This window comes from Hippocampus guttulatus, chromosome 7 (genome assembly GCF_054856545.1).
Source record: "Hippocampus guttulatus isolate MCC_2025c chromosome 7, RoL_Hgut_1.0, whole genome shotgun sequence".
In the NCBI taxonomy this organism is placed as follows: domain Eukaryota; kingdom Metazoa; phylum Chordata; class Actinopteri; order Syngnathiformes; family Syngnathidae; genus Hippocampus; species Hippocampus guttulatus.
Window position 1 is genome coordinate 11,944,244 of NC_141267.1, and position 20,725 is coordinate 11,964,968.

At 39.6% G+C, this 20,725-nt stretch overlaps 2 protein-coding genes across 10 annotated transcripts in view; one reads left to right on the plus strand and one right to left on the minus strand.

Annotated features, from left to right (window-relative positions):
• The window catches only part of ttll7 (tubulin tyrosine ligase-like family, member 7), a 65,630-nt gene extending 59,773 nt beyond the window's left edge, over positions 1-5,857 (minus strand). For 4 of the 8 annotated variants that reach the window (XM_086116099.1, XM_086116100.1, XM_086116105.1 and 1 more), the window contains exon 1: positions 5,598-5,856. The gene's annotated coding sequence lies outside the window, so the exon portion shown is untranslated. Of the gene's footprint in view, positions 1-5,597 lie in introns of all 8 variants that reach the window. The other 4 variants (XM_086116103.1, XM_086116101.1, XM_086116102.1 and 1 more) reach the window with 2 other exon arrangements.
• A 1,682-nt stretch (positions 5,858-7,539) lies between these two features.
• Positions 7,540-20,051, plus strand: prkacba (protein kinase, cAMP-dependent, catalytic, beta a). 2 transcript variants are annotated; one of them, XM_086115004.1, is made up of 10 exons: positions 7,540-7,859; positions 13,561-13,622; positions 13,869-13,997; positions 14,543-14,641; positions 14,754-14,836; positions 15,841-15,967; positions 16,080-16,175; positions 16,815-16,937; positions 17,031-17,195; positions 17,296-20,051. In XM_086115004.1, exons 1-10 carry the CDS (start codon positions 7,814-7,816, stop codon positions 17,419-17,421), a joined length of 1,056 nt encoding a protein of 351 aa, XP_085971130.1. In that variant the 5' UTR covers positions 7,540-7,813; the 3' UTR covers positions 17,422-20,051. The 2 variants fall into 2 exon arrangements, with proteins under 2 accessions (XP_085971130.1, XP_085971129.1); XM_086115003.1 differs by lacking the exon at positions 7,540-7,859 and adding an exon at positions 10,977-12,025.
• Positions 20,052-20,725: the final 674 nt, after the last annotated feature.

Sequence of the window (20,725 nt, forward strand, 5' to 3'; positions counted from 1 at the left end):
TATTTCTTCAGACTTTGAAATTGTAGTCATAACATTACAGTGATGAGAAAAAAACAGTATTAGGAGGGCTAAAATGTCTGCAAGCGTAACAATATGCCGTGTCCATCTGTTGAGAATATTCAAGCCGGGGGATGATATGGTACCAGCCTGCCGGGGACAAAAATTGCAAATACACTGAAGCTACATGTTTTACATGCATATAATTATCCAAATTTTAAAAGGCAATGTCTTATATATTGATCCTGTTAAATAAAAATTAAAATAAAAAGGGAGACTAAAAAAGTTACACACACACACACACACACACACGCACACACACGTGCACACACACACACACACACACGCGCGCGCACGCACACACGCAAATAGCACTCGTGTCGTGGTAATTTCCTTCTCTGCGGACTGCTTCTCATTTTCCCGCTCATTTTTAAATGGCGCAGCACACTAAAGGGTCCGACTAGAATGTTAAATCACGCACTTTGGTTCCACCTTTCGCGTCGGCGACTCGGCACGACTGCGTAATCTGCGCTCGGAGGGGGGGCCACAGGGGGGGCCAGAATCGGTGCTACAGGGGCACTGGCCCCCGTTGCCCCCCCCCCCCCCCAGAACCGCCACTGCAGCTACAGCCTTCCCATGTGGAGTTTGCATGTTCTCTCCGTGCTTCATTGGTTTTTGTCTGGGTACGCTGACTTCCTCCCACATTCATTCTAATTGTTTTTGTTTGTTTAATCAGGAACAGTACATATAAATAAACAAATAAGTAAATATGCCAAAGTTAGCCAAACGGCCATTTTTCTGCAGTCCCTCGACTGATGGTAATTGTCACCCTAAAAGAATAAGAATAAAATAGATATCATATTGTATTGTACTTAAAGCACTATTTAGCTCAAATTACATACTTTGTATTTGTAGTACATAACATTAACAATACATTTATCAAAAGTACTGTACTATTAAGCTAAAATGTACATTACAGTCACAACAGACAAACAGTTGGACAAACAAACACAAAAACATTCACAAAGTAAGATGCCAGCGAGGGACAGCACGAGCAAGTCATGTTATGAGTGTTGATTCTGATTATTAAGTAACTATTTCATTAGTTGGAACTTAAATCTAATATAGGCCTATTTCTGAAGGTGATGGGAGTAAGTTTCACTCAGTAGCAGCTTTTAAACAGACGTGCTTTTTTAAATAAGCCTCTAAATTTTTCACGTCACAGAATGTGTCAGTGGTTGTTGATCTACACTTGCTTTTGACTGTTGACCAATCCGGAGTACCTCATACACAAAGCCAGCTTGATAGCCTCCAGCTCACTCACAAACCTTATGAGGGCCAGTGTTACAGAAAATGGATGGATGGATGAGAGATAACACAGTGGATAGCCCTTAAAACTCTGTCGCGTCCCAAAGCAAGTTCGGGTTTGATGCCACGCTCACAGAACCAACATATCACTCTGACAGAGCACAGGCCACATTCCAGCAACCAGCCCACACTTCCATATTTATAATTTCCCCCAGGCTGAGTCTTCATACACCAAAAATCGGTGTTCAACTTCCTGTGCGAAGACTGTTTACATCAGCATGGATTTATTGAATGTGCATGGATCTATTTTGGGGGAGAAGTTATTTATGGGTAACTTCCTAACTATACATGATATTGATAAGCACTCCACCAAGGTCCATTTTGTTGAGAAATCACCAACCGATGGCATAAACTGTAATCTAAACATCCATATTATCAACAGTTTATAAAACTTTAAAACTTTATTAAGCTTTAAAAATCTGCCACCCATTTGCATTATTTGTAAAATTCACTCAGTGATATGCAGGCTCACGATCTGTCATATCAATCCAAGTCTCATTTGTGGATGTAAGTCACATGAGAACTATTAAAATGTACCACATCAAATGGGAAAATATGATAATCAGGCGATTTGTTGTGCTTGTGTAGGAGTATGGTGTATTATATTAATTTAGATGCAAAAGAAATGGTGAATCTCAAAAAAACCTTGCCTCGTTTTAGCTACAGGATAATATTTTGGAGCCCCCACAATCTGCTTTAACAAGTGACACAGTTATGTTCGTCTTGTTGTTTTTTCCTTCAGAGTCAGATAAGGGTTATAATGAAGTGCTGGAAGATTAATATTCTGACGTGGTATTGCAAAGGAGAGCTGTGCAAGAGCACAGTACGTCCAGTCGTAAGAATATCAACATTGAACCACTACTACTGTACTACGAGAGCCGAAGATGATGCAGCAACTCAATTTAAACAAGAGAGGGCGATAAAGGGTTACAAACAGTGTAATGACAGAGGGCTTATGGATCCTGAGCTCATGAACATCCTCAGCCTCAAACACAGATGCTTTATTGTTGAGAGCTATCTCCCCCTGCTGCCATAAGCATCTCTCTCACACAGGCCATGACAAATCCATTACAAATAAATGTTTGTCTTACAGGATGTTGTAATGCTGAGATGTCTGCTTTGCACGAGATGTAAACACAATCCCATTGTATATTGCTGCACATCTATCTATCTATCTATCTATCTATCTATCTATCTATCTATCTATCTATTATATACACACACGTAATCTATACATTTCAAATTTTTGTCTTTCTTCTTTAGAAAAATGCATTTGTATACAGTATGTGTGTCTGCACAACAGAGGCTTAATCGGAGCCTGTTGAGATATGTTCAAAGACATCATCATATGGCTGTGGCAAATCTTTCGATCAAAGGCAGCTCCATAATAAACGCATCACAAGAAGCTCTACAGAAAGTGTTACAAAGAAAAATCCGAACTGAAGCAGTCACCTCTGTCAGCAGTGTCATAGTCTACAAGAATGAGAAGGACATCCCCCAAGGGGTTTGTTTTATGTTTTGCTCGACTCACATGAAATTAGATCTTAGCAGTGAGTTTCCAACAAGAGAAACAAAAAAGAAGCTTGGGGGGAAAACACTTAGCTTTGTGTTATTCTGATAACATTCCCTGAAATTCCCTCTTTCACTGGATCCGTGTGTGTGTGTGCGTGTGTGTGTGTGCGTGTGTGTGTGTGCGCGCGTGTGTGTGCGCGTGTGTGCGTGTGTGTGTGTGTGTGTGTAGTGAATAGCTATTCAAAAGGTACTGGTAGAGAATTGACTAAAACCTCTAAAGGCCATGCAATTTGGAATTTGCCTACATATTTCATGCGAAATATGACTCTAAAGACATAGTAAACCTCACTAAAGGATTAACTCTGAGCATGTTTTGATTATTTTTCTGAGGTTTTTTCCAGTACTTATTCCAAAAGAAGAGCCAGCAACAACAAGGAGTGTTAAGACTGTTCCAATACTTTTGTCTAGCATCACCAGAAATGTTGTTACAAAGGGTTTACATAGTATCATTACCGACTTTACTAATTAAAGTAAAGGTTTTACATTGGCCGCAGTTTGATTGTGGAGCAAATTATTTTATTTCCGTTATTTTCTTTTTTTTCATCCAAACTAATCAGAATTCAACCATCAGCATGGAACAGATTTAACATCTTAATTAAAACTTTTAATTGTATTGCACATGTTTGATTGAGGCAATGCAAAGAAAATAATTTCGCTCAAATACAAATGAGTAATATTAATTGTCTAAATATGTTTATTACTATTGCAAATGTGTTAATACTGCTGTTGCTTGTTTGTTAATAAGTGAGATTAAACAGCTTTAAACTACTTAAGCGGTTCCCTTTGGGGGGCTACATGGGCTAAACACATTGTACAGAATAGATACGGTTAAAGGTTAACAGCCGTGACATTTTCTTTCTTTTAAAGGCATGTCAATTTTTCAACTTTTTTTTTTTTTTTTTTTTTGCTTTCACAATGAATAATCCACCGGTATGCTAAAAACAAAGTTCCAACAGATGCAGGAAGAAAAATACTGTATTAAGATGGTTACAATCAGTGTTTGATCACCTCAAATCAGATCATCTCAAACAATATGGTGAGTTCATGAGTTATTTAGTAAGAAGAGAAAACCAATGTAATGTACTTGCTTTGTGCCTTCTTCCACAAACAAGGAGAAACAAGTGTGGGAGATCCCAGCCCACACCACACCGAAATACTCCAACAGACACCTGAATGCTTAGCTAATACTGTCCACTGGAAATATGGACGTGATTCAAATTATTTTCATCATACAGTAAATTTAAATAGTGAAGCAGTTTCACACCAACATTCCGTATATGTACAGAAAAGACAATATACAAAACAAATAAAATGTTCACTAAATTATGAATAAACACAAGCCTGCCACTAAGATTAACCCCACTACAGACTATTTTGAATCCTGAAAGCATATTACATAATTCTAAAAATGTAATGAGGTGAACAATGCCGTCCAGACCATGACATAAATAGCCAAATCCCGTCTTAAATGATGATGTTTTCAACATCCAGATGGAATTGCAAATTCCATCAGAATGTATGCTGTAAACACAATATTACAGACTTTCGTACATCACAGTGGATGCACAACTGCAACAGCTGGATGGCACCATAAGGCTAGTACAGTATTGCAAAACTCTGGTCTCCGTACTTACATTATCATGAATTTATCTGTGGGAAATGCCTTACCCCCAATAGACACTTTTACCAGTTGAGTAAATAAATGGTCCTGGGAGCATGAGGAATACGGCACACATAATTTAGAGCAGGGGTAGGGAACTCCGGTTCCTCAAGAGCCATATTGTGCCTGTTTTAGATTCCTCCCTAGTCCCAACTCACTTGATTGATCGTTTCAGGCCTCTATAGAGCTTGCTGATGAGCCGATCATTTGAATCAGGTATGTTGAAGTAGAGAGAGATCTAAAACGGGTAGCACATGGCTCTCGAGGAACCAGAGTTCCCTACCCCTCATCTAGAGGCTACATGAGAAAAAATATATAATGCTATCCAGAAATCCTATGTCAGACTGTTCCTGTGGACATGCACATTGTATGTTTCCTATGCACACTTTATCCTGTTTGTTATACCTTCTACTCCGCCTGCTTTAGAATGTGCCAGAATATTTTGAATAAAAATATAAGGGACTGAGCATCCTGATAATCTTGCAGGTCACTTTAAGGGTCCTCGCCAAGCAAGATAGAGGCTAGGCTAACGAAAACGGTGATGTTTGCACTGCAACTACTGCGGGCCATGCCCTTTTAAAGTATTTCAGAATTATTATTGGGGGTTTTATTATTTGAGTTTTGTCACTGTAGCCTTCTATCCACGGGCAATCCGCGTCTGCCCAAATGCCAATGTCATGCAAATTAAGCAGGTGTGCTGAGGAATAGATTATTGTAATCGTTAGCGTTCTTATAGCCATCAAGCTCTTTGACTGGTGCAGGTCCGGTTGGGGGCTCTCGTTGTAAGAAACAACCAGGCAGTACTGCTATCGAACAGCATAGCTGGTACGCTAAAAATGAAGCGTCAGTTTTCATTTTGCGACACCACAACAATAAATTTCGCGAATAAATGCTGCGCATCTATCTGATGATGCAGAAAAGACAATGAGGGTGAACAATTTGCTTCATTTTATTACAGTATATTCTTAAGGAAGGATTGAGGGGCGAAGTAGCTCGTTACCTTATTAATTCCAGTCACTGGTAGCGCAGCTCCTAGCTTGGTTGCGTCCCAGCGCAGGCGCAGACAAAACGCCCAGTACAGAGAATATTTTCAAGAACACATCAGTGTATATGTTGTGCAGAAAAACACAAAAACTAGTTGAGATGCACACGGGGGTGGGGGGAAATCTGTGTCTTGATGTCCGGTGGTGTGCGATCAGCGCTGGAGCGAATCCATGGGCAAAACCATTTACGGGGGTGAAGCTACCTGAAGTTTGGAAATCACAAATTAGATTTCCCCGGTCATCACAAAACGTGTCTAATAGTTTAACAATAACTCGGAGAAAACACAAGAGCCTTTTCAAAGTTACAATTTACTCGAAGAATCTGTTTGAATATGGGAAGTGTCATCGTGGCTCTTCCTCATTGCTCTTGCTAAATGCAAACACTGGAAGCTACCTAGCAACAGTGTCGCTGACCATGGTGCTAAAATCAACCCTGCTGTCATGGGCGCGTCCTACTCAGAGGTCATTGACCTGTCATTCCCATCTTAATACTGTACATCATGTATCTCCAGCTATCGTTAGGTCCACTTAAATTGATGTTGTGATACTACCCCTCACGCCAATTCAGATTCAGGAAACGTTATTTGTTTATTTGCATATGTATTTGTTATTAATTACAATTATTAGAAGTAATAATTGTATTATTAATGCTGTTTACAGTCTCCGATGGGGTCCTCAGTGGGCAAGCTCCAGTGGAGGTTGTGTACTTTTATTGTGCTGTTAGTTTACTGAGGTAACTACCTTTACTTCATGCCCCCGACAGGAAATTCTAAAGTCAAGGTGATAGGCCCTTTCAGTCGACTGCGTACAAATTGTGGAATGACTGTATTCTATCGAGCAGTGATTCTCCAAATGTAGTAGGAGGACCACTAGAGGTACACCAAACAAAAAAAGTAATACATTTTTGGTTGCACATGATTAAATTTGATTAAAATAACACTTATCCTTTGTTTACTGTATTTGTGAGAAAAAACACAGGAAAATTACACCAGTTTAACACAGTTTAATCATGTTCAACCGAAGCATTTGTTCAAATGAAGTAATCTACAATGGATTTTATTTTTCAGTGTACAGTGTTAACACAAAATAAACGTGTGTCAAAGTCATGGCCCGGGGGCCAGATCCGGCCCGCGACATCATTTTATGTGGCCCGCAAAAGCAAATTATGTGTCAACTTCCATGATACTTGCTTGAATCTGTATCGAAATAATTTTGTTACCTTGTAAAATAGTTGACTGATTTCAAAACTAGTAATCCGTCTTTTTGTGTATGTGTGTACAAGTAATAATACAATGTGATGATTAAACATTTCTTCTGTCATAACGGCCCTCCAAGGGAAGACGTAACTCCAAAGTGGCCCGCGACAAAAATGAGTTTGACGCCCAAAAATGAGTTTGGGGAGATCTTCCAATTGAGTTTATTATTGAAAAAAATGTTATGCAGTATGATGGGTATGGTAATATCAATGTGGTATTTTTAGTTGATGTTTATGCCAATTGAAATTACAGTTAATGCACTGTGGAATTTGCCTTTAGAATCATATTTATTGGCCAAGGATGTTAAAGCACATAAGGAATTTATATCTGGTAAAATGTGCATTTACAAACTGTAGGGACTCCTCAAACAATAGCATACAAAGTGTGCATATTAGTCTACTAATACTGTACTACAAAAAGGACAGAATTGTGTAAATGATGCGAAGTGACTGAGCTACAAAAATGAATACATGGCAATGGTGCTAATTTAGTCAATATATATTTAACAAAGTCGCCACATGTTAAACGAACGGCTGCAAGGAGGAAAAGATTTGAAAAGTAAGTGCGATTTTCGACTAATATGAAGGCAGCTTTTCACCCCTCTTATTGGTTATCACAGGCTATTCCCACACAGCCTGAACGCAGCATACGACGACAGCAGGCAGGGTAAAAACCTGGATCATGTTTTTATTCCAGCGTAGTTCTCCTTGAATGCGAGCAGAAATTTTGTCTATTAAGACGACTGCCGTTTGCAGAGCATACCGGTCCTCTGTTGACAACGAGGTGAAATTGATGTTGCTGCTCGCCGAGCTCTTTGAAATCTGCTAGCTAGCTGCTCGCTCGCTCGCGAGCTAGCCACACCGTCACCGCGTCCATCGTCGCTCGTAGCCAGCTGTGCATCGCCCGGTCTGCCCGCGATGGGGAACGCAGCTACAGCCAAGAAAGGCAATGAACAAGAAAGCGGTAAGCATCGTCCACTTAACACCGCCCGTATTGTTAGATGCTGTTTCGGCGTTTTTCAGCGTGACAGCGCCTACTGTACTGTACTGTAATGTGTGCGATGAGCAGCTTTGTTAGCTGATGCTGCACTGCTCTTATCATTACAGTGCAGACCAGAACTGAATATCGTTTTTTGGCAGGGCATTGGCATATTCTACCAGTAGATAGTCCAGTCGGCTGTTTATGCTGTACTGATACACAAATAGTGCGTAATTCCTCTACTTATTATCATGTTTTTCGTTGTTTGTGCATCGGTGCATTCAATGAGTAATGTACAGCTACTTTGTTACCGCAATAATAAATTTTGAGTGTTCGCGACTACAAATGTAATCAGTAGCTCAATTGCATGTTTCCCAACCTTTATTGGGTCAGAATTTGCACTTTACAATGTCACGAACACTATGACAGGGGTCGCCAACCTTTTCAAATCGAAGTACAACTCTTCTTGAGTACTGAGTAATGCTAATGGAAACCAGTTTGTTACATACCATTTCTACTGTTTTACAAAATAAAAAACACACATATGAATATGTAACCCTGTATTTCTAAAAATCTCTGCAAATGTTTTCAAATGATGACTTTTACAACCTTATTAGGACATCAAGATGTCTGATCCCTAGTGAGCTATTTTTACTCAACGCAGCTTTATTTATATAGTGCTTTGACAACCACTGCAGCTGTACCAAGCATTGTATAGAAAATAAAATTAAAACAATATGACAATGATAAATATCAAAATAAATATTTACCTCCATTTTAAATACATCGTAGCTCCCTTCACTTAAAGGAGGTACAGAGTTTTAGGAAAGGCCCATGCTCTACTCATACGATCTTAGGGGTCAGCCTAGGACCACACGACCCATCAATACACTGAAATAATAATGTTCTTGCCTCAATTTACATAATGTATATGTGAAATCTGGGCATGTTTAGCTATGCATCCATCCATTTTCTGCAAAGCCTGTTTTCATTTGAGTTGTGGGTGAAATGGAGCCTGTGCTGGCTGACTAATGGCCCTCTCAAACGACACAACTTTTTTGTCGTTTACGGCGGTCGCACTGTCAGACTACTCGATAAATATTGTTCAGTATCTTGGACCAGGCGAGATATCATACTACAAGTCCGTCACTGACCAGACCATACCCAGTCGTTGTGTGTTTCTGTCAAGATTCAGTCTATCAGCACAAGTTCGTCAAGTAGGCGGAATAAGCACCTGTCAATCATGTCCACGGAGGCATTATGTGCATGTGCATTGTTTCTATGTTCAGAAAAGGCAAAAAAAAAAAAAAAAAAAAAAAATTGCATAAGCCGGAGAAATCCCACACAAGTGTAGGAAGAACATGCAAACTCCAAACAGGAAGGTTGAAACCCAGGTTTGTACTCCCAAGGACTGTTGGACTGTTAAGCGGATGGGGTAACCATGCACCTGCCACTCCCTGGTGTCTGTTTAGGTGAACCCAAAACTGTGAAAACAGCAGGAATTCAAAAGACACTGTTTTCATGGCAGCCATGCTTTAATTTTCTAACCAAGTGAAATTGGGTGATTTCCCTCAGAAAGCCTGAAAATCTTTCACAAAACTAATGTGGATGAGAAGCACTGAATTACACTTCCATTATGCAATGAGACCTACCTGTACATGGTTGGCAAAAAAATTAAGTCACCTTGTTTGATGCCTGTTTATTTCAAATGTTATTTTCCTTATATCCTTTATTACAAGATAACGTAATACCTAAAGTAAATTGAAAGTTCATGAATGCTTAGTAAGTACCGGTAGTGATGCTCCAATTGATCGGTGGCCGATAATTATCGATCGATATTTGTGGGGAAAAAAGTGCATGATCGGTGATTTGCTTTCATTCTAATTGGAATATATGTTTCCATGTAAACACGAGTAGGACATTTGCAAACAGTTGCTTTTACTTGGGGCAAATAACATTTCCCCCATTTCCTAACATCTTACAGACCAACATAAACCGAATCATAATTTGTTTGTACATTTTTGCAATGACTATTTGAAACAATGTCCTTTTTTTAAGAAGAAAGAGAGAGCAATGTAACATTTTTTTAAAAATCTGATAAATCAATTAAATGAAATAAAAATCAACCGATTAATCGATTCTTTAAGAAAAATCTGTAGTTATAACTCTAAAATTGAACATTTTATCCCAAATTAACATGATCAAATACAGGTATCGGTATCGGCCGATCACACTCACGGATGATCGGTATTGGTATCGTCATCTTAAAATCGTGATCGGAACAACCCCACTGGTAAGGCTGAACCTGCATTGAACAAGTGAACAAAATGTTAAAATGTATTGTTTCCTGCCATCTGTCATTTTAATGCTTCACAATTCTGGAGTAAAAGATGTTTTTAATAGTTGCACCTGTACGTGCTTTCCACTAATAAGTAAACAGTTGGTAAAAGGCTATCGGCTATTTTCTTATACTGAGCACTGATCTTGACCTGCTTTCTGACTGGCAGTAATGCATGCAAGTTTTGCTTGCTTCTCATTAAAAACACCAGTCGTTCCTGTTCTGCGGCTGTGGCTGTTGTGTGTAATGGTATAATGATGCTGTTATGCAAACAACACACTCCATCGAAGTATGTTTATGTTAAAATTGAGGCCCACAGTATGGGAGTTGTCTGGAAGGACGTGGCTCAAGGACAGGCTCTCTAAAAACAAGTGTTTTTCTGGGTGATCAAGTATCATGTTTATAAACGTTTTCTTTTTAGTTAAGTTCAGTTTAATTTAAGTAGATTATTTATTTATTTTGGGTATTTCTCAGGTGAACAACTGAAGATACTTTCTTCCAATGAATTTGGGTTAAAGTTCGCGACTCAGCATAGAACACAACCACAAACCCTCAACTCTGTCAGATCAGCGCGGATTGAACTGAATTGTTTGACGGAAGTGGTCGAAATGGTCATTTGACGTCCATTCTCGGTGAACAGAGAGTTGTAGAGCCATGGAAGCTCAAGCGTGTTCAGGGGTCTTGAAAATGGGGGATTTTACCATACTTGTAAGTGTTTAGGCCATTGGGTTCAAATGTTTGTGGTCAAAAGACTCCCTCCACTTAAAAATGAGTGTGATGGATGCAGTGCCACATGTCCCCGGCAGAAAGGGGACTTCCTGTATGGCGGAGGTTAGTATTTGGGTTTCAGTCAGTCCATAGGCTTTGTAATTTTTTGATGTAAAAATAATTTGAAAAAAAAAGTGCATCAATAAAGCCGACAAACAAGTAGTAAAGTGAAGTTAAAAAAAAATAGTAAGGCTCTTCAAGATCAAGAATCCATTTGGATGGAGTTGAACGTTTAGTTCCACCCATTGCCGAGCCACACCACGAACTGCGCTCTGCAGCCTGGCCTTCCTCCACGGACGGTGGTGTTTTTCACTGACGCCTATCAGAAACAAAAACAAACAAGAAAAGATCTTGGTCTGTCTCTGTGCGGCCCGATACCAAATGGGCCACGGTCCGATACCGGTCCGCGGACTGGTGGTTGGGGACCCCTGGTCTACCGGGCTCAAAAAATACAACTGGTTAATGAAGCATCTTGAAGCTTCATTTTCCGATCACTACTCTACAATTTGTATGTTTTTTGAATTGTAGTGTCTCAAAGGGATAATGTTGATAGAAACACATCAGAAAATCCATCCATGCATGTTGTCCCGAGGCTGAAGTAGAACTGAACGATTAATTGCCGTTGCACCACAATGGTGATTTGAAAAATTATGTCAGAATGTGTGTTGCAAATTCAGTACAGAGGACACAGTGTCACACACAAAAAAACCAAACATGCAAAGGGATGGTCAATGAAACTAAAGAGGAGTGCTTGAACAGGAAGCTTAACATTGTGTGGTTAGCCAAGTGTTGCAGAGAACTTGACTTGATACAGGAAGTTGCTATTTCTCATCTAGTCCGCTGTCTGGAAAGTGTATTTTTTGCCTGTGCGTCTCTTATACTATTACGCTTAGAAAAAAGAAATATCTCTCAATGGCCCAGGAAAAGGATCACTCGTTCGCCAGCCGCTTTTTTCACAGATGTCGTAAAAGTAGCCAAGAGCAGAGAGGACACGAAAGTGAGGTGCCGCACATCTCTGAGTTCACCATCGTGTGGGATAAGTTCAGTAAGTGCTCCGCAGCTCGCACGTCAGATGAATCCTTTGCAACATTTCAAGATGTGAGCTGGATCAGCTTTCTTGCTTTTGTGAGAAGGAAATTTGATTTTGAAAACATAATCCCCCGTTTTCTGTGGAAACTGCATATTGGCGGTTTATCAGCAAATAAAAAAACGCCAATGCATTTCAATGGTCGTCAATTAACACAGATTTTGCGTATTTGTGTCAGTGGCAATTTTGGTGTCAGTGGCAATTTTGATGTCGGATAATTCTTTCAATTCTGTGAGAGATAACGTTGCAATTTATTGCCATATCGACATCATGCCCACCTCTTGCGGAAAGTGAATCTGCGATGCAAGTAATCAGCTTAAAATAAAATGAACCAACTTTCTTTTCAAAAGTTTTGTGAATCTTTATAGAGCGATATTATGGGTCACATTTCAGCTTGTACAACCTGAGGTCTAGTCCACATCGTGGTACCTTTGTTGTTCATAACTGTCTTACTGTCAATTTTGTGTGCTTTTTTTGTTTGTTTGGACCTATAAATGTGTTTTAAATGTCTTGTAGGTGATGTTTTGAAGGTTGAATTTTTTTTTTCTTTCTTAGTTTTTTTTCTTCCCCTGAGTGTAATCTGATAAGAGCCTGACTTAATCCAACCGATAAAACACCCTGTTGTCTGAAATGTTCGACTGTTGTAATGTGGAAACAATGAAGCAATAATTGCTCTCACATTACATAAAATACTCTGTGGACTAAATTTTATAATGAATGTTCCCACAGGTCTGAGAGAAAAAAAATGTATTTTCCGGTCTTGGCAGGTGTAGACGATATACTGTGTATGCTGTCTTTTCTCGTTCCGTTTTGTGTTACATTGAAGCCACTTGAATCACAAATGTTGTTGTTTCAGACACTTCATGAATGTTTCTTCTTCTCTTTTTCTTCCTCATTACTTCCATCCATGTGGCTCAATGTTCCCGAAAACTACTTGGCGATCTTGTAGAGACCTTTGGTATGCTCACCCTTCTCTGAGACATCCTCAGTCACAGAGTGGATGCTTGGTTTAACTTAACCCCTGTAGAGCAGATGTAGTGTGTTACATTCTTGATTGGCAGCGCTTCAGTGACTCTGTGACTCCCGATTTCTCATGTCTGATTTGACCTTCCATAGCCTTTCTTTCAAATGCCTGCACTGTGGTCTCTGTTGCGGTCTGCATTTTGTCTCTTTGTCCCAGCCTGCCCATTGTTATATGATTATTAACTCGCATTTCTTTCCCAAAGAGATGCAGAACTGCTTCACTTTAAATTTGGCCAGTCTTGTCAAGCCTACCAAAGCTATTTGCATCACTTACATTTCCTGCTGAGCTGCTATGTGGTTTTGTTCAGGAGGTCCCCCCCCCCCCCCTGTTTTGTCAAGTAGTTGTGCCTCCTCGGTACCTGAAACGTGTCTGACCTTAAACTGCACTTTACCCTTAATGTTGTTTGATATTGACCGACAGCGTGTGGGTGCTTAATGTACACCATTTATTTTGTGCTGTCTTTTTGTAGTGAAAGAGTTCTTAGCTAAAGCCAAAGAAGATTTTTTAAGAAAATGGGAGTGTCCACCACAGGTAAGATATAAGTTAATCAGATTTACATTTCTCTAGCATCATCATATCTTTGAAGACACCTTGAGCGATAGTGCACATCTACTTCCTGTTGTGCAAATTTCACCATAACTGAATTGTAGCAGATTGCATAATTTTACTTGGAGTGTTTAAAAAAAAAAAAGTGTGTACCCATCAGTTTATGCTTGACTCGAACTTTCTTAGAATTGGAGCATTTTATCTCATTACACTAACTGCATGTTTCCTCAGAGCACAACGTGCCTGGACGACTTTGATCGATTCAAGACTCTGGGAACTGGCTCGTTCGGCCGAGTATTGCTGGTAAAGCATAAAGGAACAAACCAGTTCTACGCCATGAAGGTCTTGGACAAACAAAAAGTAGGTCCACTGATTCTTCAAGACAGCTTTTCGGCTTTTGATTTGTCACAATTTCAAACATTTCTGAATTGATAATCACGGAATGAGAAATTATTACTTCAAGTGGGGTTATCCAGGTAACTTTTGTCAATTGCAACCCTGTAAACATTGAGCAAACATTACCCGATGAGTGAGTGGTACCTTCACAGATAGCTCTCTTCATTACCAGTTTGGAAATCGGTTGACATTCAGTCACTTTGTCCTGGTGCTGTGCTTTTTTTCCCCATGTTCATTTCTTCTCTTTGACTTTTGGACAATATTTTTGGCCGAATAAAGTTTGTTCGCCATAGTGTTTGAGAGGCCACTGTAAACATTTTGAGTCAAGTATTCATATATTTTATGGGTAAAATGTACCATACCTGTTAGCCAAGCTTAAAAGACATTATTTGAAAGTACTTAAAATGTCCTTGAATTTGACCTTGGATAACTCAAATGAACGCTAAAAGTAACTGTTGACGGTAGTTTCAAATGTGATGCAAGCCTGATGTTGCCTCTTGGTGTGGCAGGTGGTGAAATTGAAACAGATAGAACACACGCTAAATGAAAAGAGAATACTTCAGGCAGTCTCCTTCCCCTTCCTGGTCAGATTGGAATACGCTTTCAAGGTGGGTGCTGACCTCTCCATGCAAGCATTTATTTACCCTGCTTGTCTGTGCCACTGTTGATGCTACAAAATAAACATTTTCGGTCTCAAGTTTTCTCTCTCTCGGTCAACAGGACAACTCAAACCTCTACATGGTCATGGAATATGTGCCGGGCGGAGAGATGTTCTCACATCTCAGGCGCATTGGAAGGTTCAGGTACGTGGTCATGGAGTTCCAGTTACTGTTTGGAATCTCATAGAATATATTTTAACATTCATGAGAATTGGGCCACTTTTCAAGTAAAAACAAGAAAAAGCATGATCAACCTTGACTTTGATGACATGTATGGGTAAGTGGATTACAGAATTTGTATAAAAACTTAATGTATTTCACTTCATAATCTTCACTGTTCAGATAAGGGTAAAAAGATGTCAACCACGATGAACAGTGCAATGTAAAAAAAGTCTACTCAACCTTGAGTGACCGACGTGGTCATGAATGTGCAGTGGGAGATTACAGATTTTTTTTTCTTCAACCTTGATGTCAACGATAATTGGATTAGTGAATTGCAGCAATTCCAGTACTAAGTACCGATACCACTCGTACTTTTGATATATGAAAGGATTATACATAAATAATTGAGAAGAAAGACCTTAATTTCTTATACATAAATAATTGAGAAGAAAGACCTTTATTTCTTTATGGCACATATGCAGATTCACGATGTGTCAAACGGCCTCAGTGTAGCGCCCACTGTTGGCCAGGTATTACATTTGTTTGCCTTAGGTGTCGATGGCTAGTATCGGTAGCCTGCACGATTCCCCCAATACTTTGAAATAAGGCCGGTATGGGCTAAATACCGATGCATGGTGTCGATAATCGCCCATCCTTTGTGTCAAGGACATTGTTCGACTTTTATCTGTCTAAAATGTTTAGTTTCTTGTAAAATGGTCACAATCACATTTTTCTCTTTGCCATTATTGCTATATTTTATTCTGTCATAGCAATAATATACTTAAGTGAAAGTTGTATATACAGTCACTGTAACTTCAGAACATTCCCCTGTATGAGGTTATTTACCTCCATTCCTATAACAGTCACTATGGCCTATCAAGTTTGCAAAAAAAAAAAAATCGATGAAATTTACTATAAGTAAACAATTGGGTTGAATGCAATAATGAGAAGAGACTTACCCTACTGTCCGCCATTCCTTCTTTCAGTGAAAACCATGCACGATTTTATGCAGCGCAGATAGTGCTCACCTTTGAGTACCTCCACTCCTTAGACCTCATCTACAGAGACCTGAAGCCTGAAAACCTCCTCATTGATCAACATGGGTACATTCAGGTACGGCATTTTGTCAGCAGCACGTCTGGATATTGTGTGTGGATATTGTGGTTCAAGAACATCATGCAATCTCACTGTGGGCTCCATTGTGTTTTTGTTGTTCCACTTTAAGGTCACAGACTTTGGCTTTGCCAAAAGAGTCAAAGGCAGAACCTGGACATTGTGTGGAACTCCTGAGTACTTGGCTCCAGAGATCATCCTCAGCAAGGTAAATTGTATTGAATATTTTATTTGGTAATTGAAAACAAACAAGTTCTGAAGTTTAGCGTCTCAGCTATAATTTGCTTCCAATGTGCAGAATCAAAGCATTCTGCCTCTCCGAACACACCCACTCTCAGCGGGGTTCTAGGGTCGAGTACATTTCCAAACACCCCATGTCGATGGCGGGAAAGGAGTTCCGGTTGGATGAAATTTCCATTTGCAAATATAGAAAAGTTTTCCATTTTAACTAGAATTCTGTGTTGCTCTGTGGCCAAAGGTAGAATCCTGGTCAGTTATTGTGCCTTTTGGTGCTGCAAATCCTTGTTGTGGCAAAAGGAAGCCCCCTTACTAAACGAGCGAAATGTCACACATTCGTTGCGAAGCCTACTACTTCTTTGTCTTCCATTTCTACTTCTTCTTCTTGTTTCTTTTGGCGGTTGGCAAATACATTTGGTACATTAAGGAGTTTTAAGTACAATTAAGGAGCAGGGATTATAGGTGCCATTCCAAGCTCTGATTTTAATATATGCAAGCCGCACGCACTTGAGTACAAGTCGCAGGACCAGACACGACTATGAAAATTAGTGTGACTTACAGTCTGAATTAAACAGTAGTTGTATGAGTGATTATTTCCTTTCTTTTCCAGGGCTACAACAAAGCTGTGGACTGGTGGGCACTCGGAGTCCTTATCTATGAAATGGCTGCTGGTTACCCTCCATTTTTTGCTGATCAGCCCATTCAGATCTATGAGAAGATTGTGTCTGGCAAGGTGCAAGAGTTGAATGTCACATCAACTTAACTATACATTTTTTTTTTGCACCAGTTTGACATTCAGAGGTGCTCACTATGTTTGCTCCTCTAGGTACGATTTCCTTCACACTTCAGCTCCGACCTAAAGGATCTGTTGAGAAATCTGCTTCAGGTGGACTTGACGAAGCGATTTGGAAATCTAAAAAATGGCGTTAATGACATCAAAAATCACAAGTGGTTCTCTACAACAGACTGGATTGCCATATATGAGAGAAAGGTAATTTGATTTTTCTCCCCTGTTTGTCTTCAGGGAACTGTAAAGTTAGTGTTACATTGTGTATCTGTGCATTGCTAGTTAACTTGAACGTCTCTGTCAGGTTGAAGCCCCGTTCTTACCCAAGTGCAGAGGACCAGGAGACACAAGCAACTTTGATGACTACGAAGAGGAGGACATTCGTGTCTCACAAACAGAAAAGTGTGCAAAAGAGTTTGCTGAATTCTAGTCAGTGGATGGATGAGAGTCCCATCAGGGTCCACGTTTCAGGATATTTGCACTCTCCTAGAGGGTTAAGGTGGAACTGCGGCTGACGTGTCCAAAACAAATGCTCTGTTCTTTTGTTACACACGGCTGAATGAGGTCCTTTATGCCATGATCTTATGTGCTGTTCAGAACCCAAGCCCGCACGCAGGTACATTATGCAGACACACCCTTGTGTTGCAACATGACTATATGAAACCACCTTTTTAACTTTCTGGCCCTTTTTTGTGAAATTTCTTTCTGACAGTTTTCCCAACTTCAGTTAGAATTGTTATTTTGGTGAAATAACATGAAATTCAAAATTATTTTAAAGTGTCACTGGTGATGATACATGGTAGCATCTGATATTGCACGTATTTCTTATTCTTTTGGACTCAATTTGTCAGCGTTCCGGTGGATTGTATAGAAAGATTCTGGGAAATGTCTTGCTTACTGATTTTAATGTAAAAATGTTCCAAGTGAGTTGAGTTGACTCTGAAAGTTGAGAAGTCAACACCACCGTTGTGCATCACACGCAGCTACAAGTTATTGTTCTTATAAATGTCAAAATTATTTAAAATACATCTGTGTATTCAACATTTTACATAAACATAGGCCAAATGTACACACATGCAGGATTCCTGGGCATAGTATTGTCAGCTGAGGCATGGACCCTAGAAAATAGTGTTTTCAATTTGCGATATTAAAATGGTGGGCTTATAATTTTTTTTTTACTGGGCCCCAAATTCATGGCGCATCTACCGGTATGCAGTGCTTGCCAAGTGAACTGTCACCTCTCTAGGAACAATTGCCAATGTGGAAAGGTTTGCTGTGGCCCCAACAGCGAAACCACACCTTCATATAAATTGGCCTGGATTAAAAAATATATATACTATACTGTATATACAGTATATATATGTATATATATATATATAGTGCCCAACACCCTTGTATGAAAAATAAAAATGACTTGCTTGGATGATAACCTTAAGCTGGGCCCTAGTAAACCTTAACAATTGAAGTGCCCACACTGTAGGTTCAGGTCGTGACTTGTCCACTTAACTCTTGTTGGCATCAGTAATGCACGTTGTTGTCGAGTGTCAAACAAATCAAGAAGAAAATTGCAAGTTTCAACTTTCTGTAGACTTGGAATGTTCATGCTAAAATACGATGTGCTTCCCATATCTTCTGTGCCTTTATCTGTATCAAAAACAAAAAAAGTGAGAGAGAGAGAAACAGAAACATTCATACAGTCTACTCAGAAAAAAGTTATGCTCATTTGGCTTCCGGGTGAGATTTCAGGAGGAACCTGTAATGAATCTGTGCAGGTGAACTTATTTTCCAACTGTTCAATGTTTCAGTCCTCTTTGCGGTTCCCCAACAAGGAGCCAAATGGGAAATTTCAAAACAAGTCTTTGATTGATGGAAATTTCCAACAACGTCCACTTGTATGCCTTTCTGTGACTCTTCCAGTCTCTTATTGCTCTAGTTGCAGCCTTCTGATGACAAAGTAACGCTCTCCACTCATTGGCCTCTTCCCTTAACGGTTCTTCCTGAAATTTCTCCCGAAAGCCAACAATCCCTTACCGCTCACATGATCCATGATTTTTAGCAAGCTGTGTATCAACTCTGTGCAGGTGCAGAGCAAGGTAAACTCAATATAAGACATAATCGTAACTCTGTTTCAACTCTGTCATCTCTGTTGCGGGCGACAAAAATTCTGTTGTACGACTGGTCAGAAGCCGCCAATCATTCATTGTCTACTGCATGACTGAAATCGAAGTCGGGCTCGCAGCAGGCTTCATTGTCTGCCCGGTTAAACTTCTTGTGTGTGTTACATCAAGGTTGCACCACAGCAGTTTCATAGGACGTCATTTGCAATGAAGACTTTTTTTTCCCCTTAAATAAGATTGAATTGAGCTAGTACCATAATTGTGACTGACTGACTGACTGACTGACTGACTGAGTGAATGGCTCAAAGTAGCACTTTTTGTAAGAACAATCCAAGCAATTAAGAGCTAGCACTGCACTTAGCTGTTTGTTGTAGCTTTGTCCATTATACAGAAGCACATTTATGGCTACATGACAAGCTCAAGCTGTATTGTAAGTAATTCTATTGGGCATGTTTGTTCAGTTAATCACTGGAATTTTACCAAAAAAAGGAGCTTTAATTTGTTCCTAAAGCTTTAGAAAGATGCACTTCATTTTGGCCAGCTCGACAGCTCCACTCCAAACATTGTCCTCTTTCGGCGTATAAATGTGTTTTTGTGAATACAGTACTCCTTCTTTTTGTGGGGCCGTTACAAGATGGCAAAATCATATTTGAGGAGGCAAGGGAAAGTTTATGACATTATTATTCTTATTTTATGTTTAGGTTTATTTGGGGGGGTTTCCACTGGGCAGTTTTAAAGCAGATGGATGGGCTTTGAAGTATTAATATGAAGCAAACCGTTGTTATTGATGTTATTGTAGTGCATCATTTGTAGCATTGTTACAACCATATCACTTCATTGGACATGTCCTTGAACTGTACTTCAGACCTGATGTGATATTTAATGACTGAAATAGAATGATATATTCTCAAGGTACATTTTATGTTTTTGAGCTAAGAGGGCGGGGGGGGGGGGGGATAAGGGAGGAGCTTGTGATTTTCCGCACATCCAGAACATTTCCAAAATCTTTGATGCCGAATTTTCCCAAATGTTGCTGAATGAACAGTTTTTCTTTTTGCTCTGGTTTTGAATGCTAATTGTGCTGGAGCAACATAGTCACAAGAAATAATGTCACTGCCATAGTTTGCTTTGACTGTTTTTTGTATGTTATATCTGACCTGGGTTTGTTTTTTCACCCATCCGTCCATTTGCGCACCACTGTCAAGATACAGTGCACTGAAGCCGTTCCGATCATTTATTATATTTTATCAGTTGTTTCATTTTAGCGCAGAATGTATTATTCCTATTGGTGTGGTATTTTCCTGCATCATCACACGACGCCAAGTATTAATTGATGCGAAACAGCAAACCAGACGTTCTCATCCTTCTGACTGCAGTAATAATGCATAGTATTTGCATCTTTGTTCATCAAGTTGTACACTGTGATAGAGTTGCTTTGTCTTTTTTTGCAAATTGTCTCAGATGGCTCATGTCAGTGGAAAAAAAAAACCTGTACAGTTTTGGGCAAAGTGTGGGGATAGACACATTTTTGTGTTTCACCGATGTAGAAACATGAAAACAATAAATCGTGTGTCACGCTGAAGGAAAGAAAGACTTCAATTAAGATCCAAATGTAAA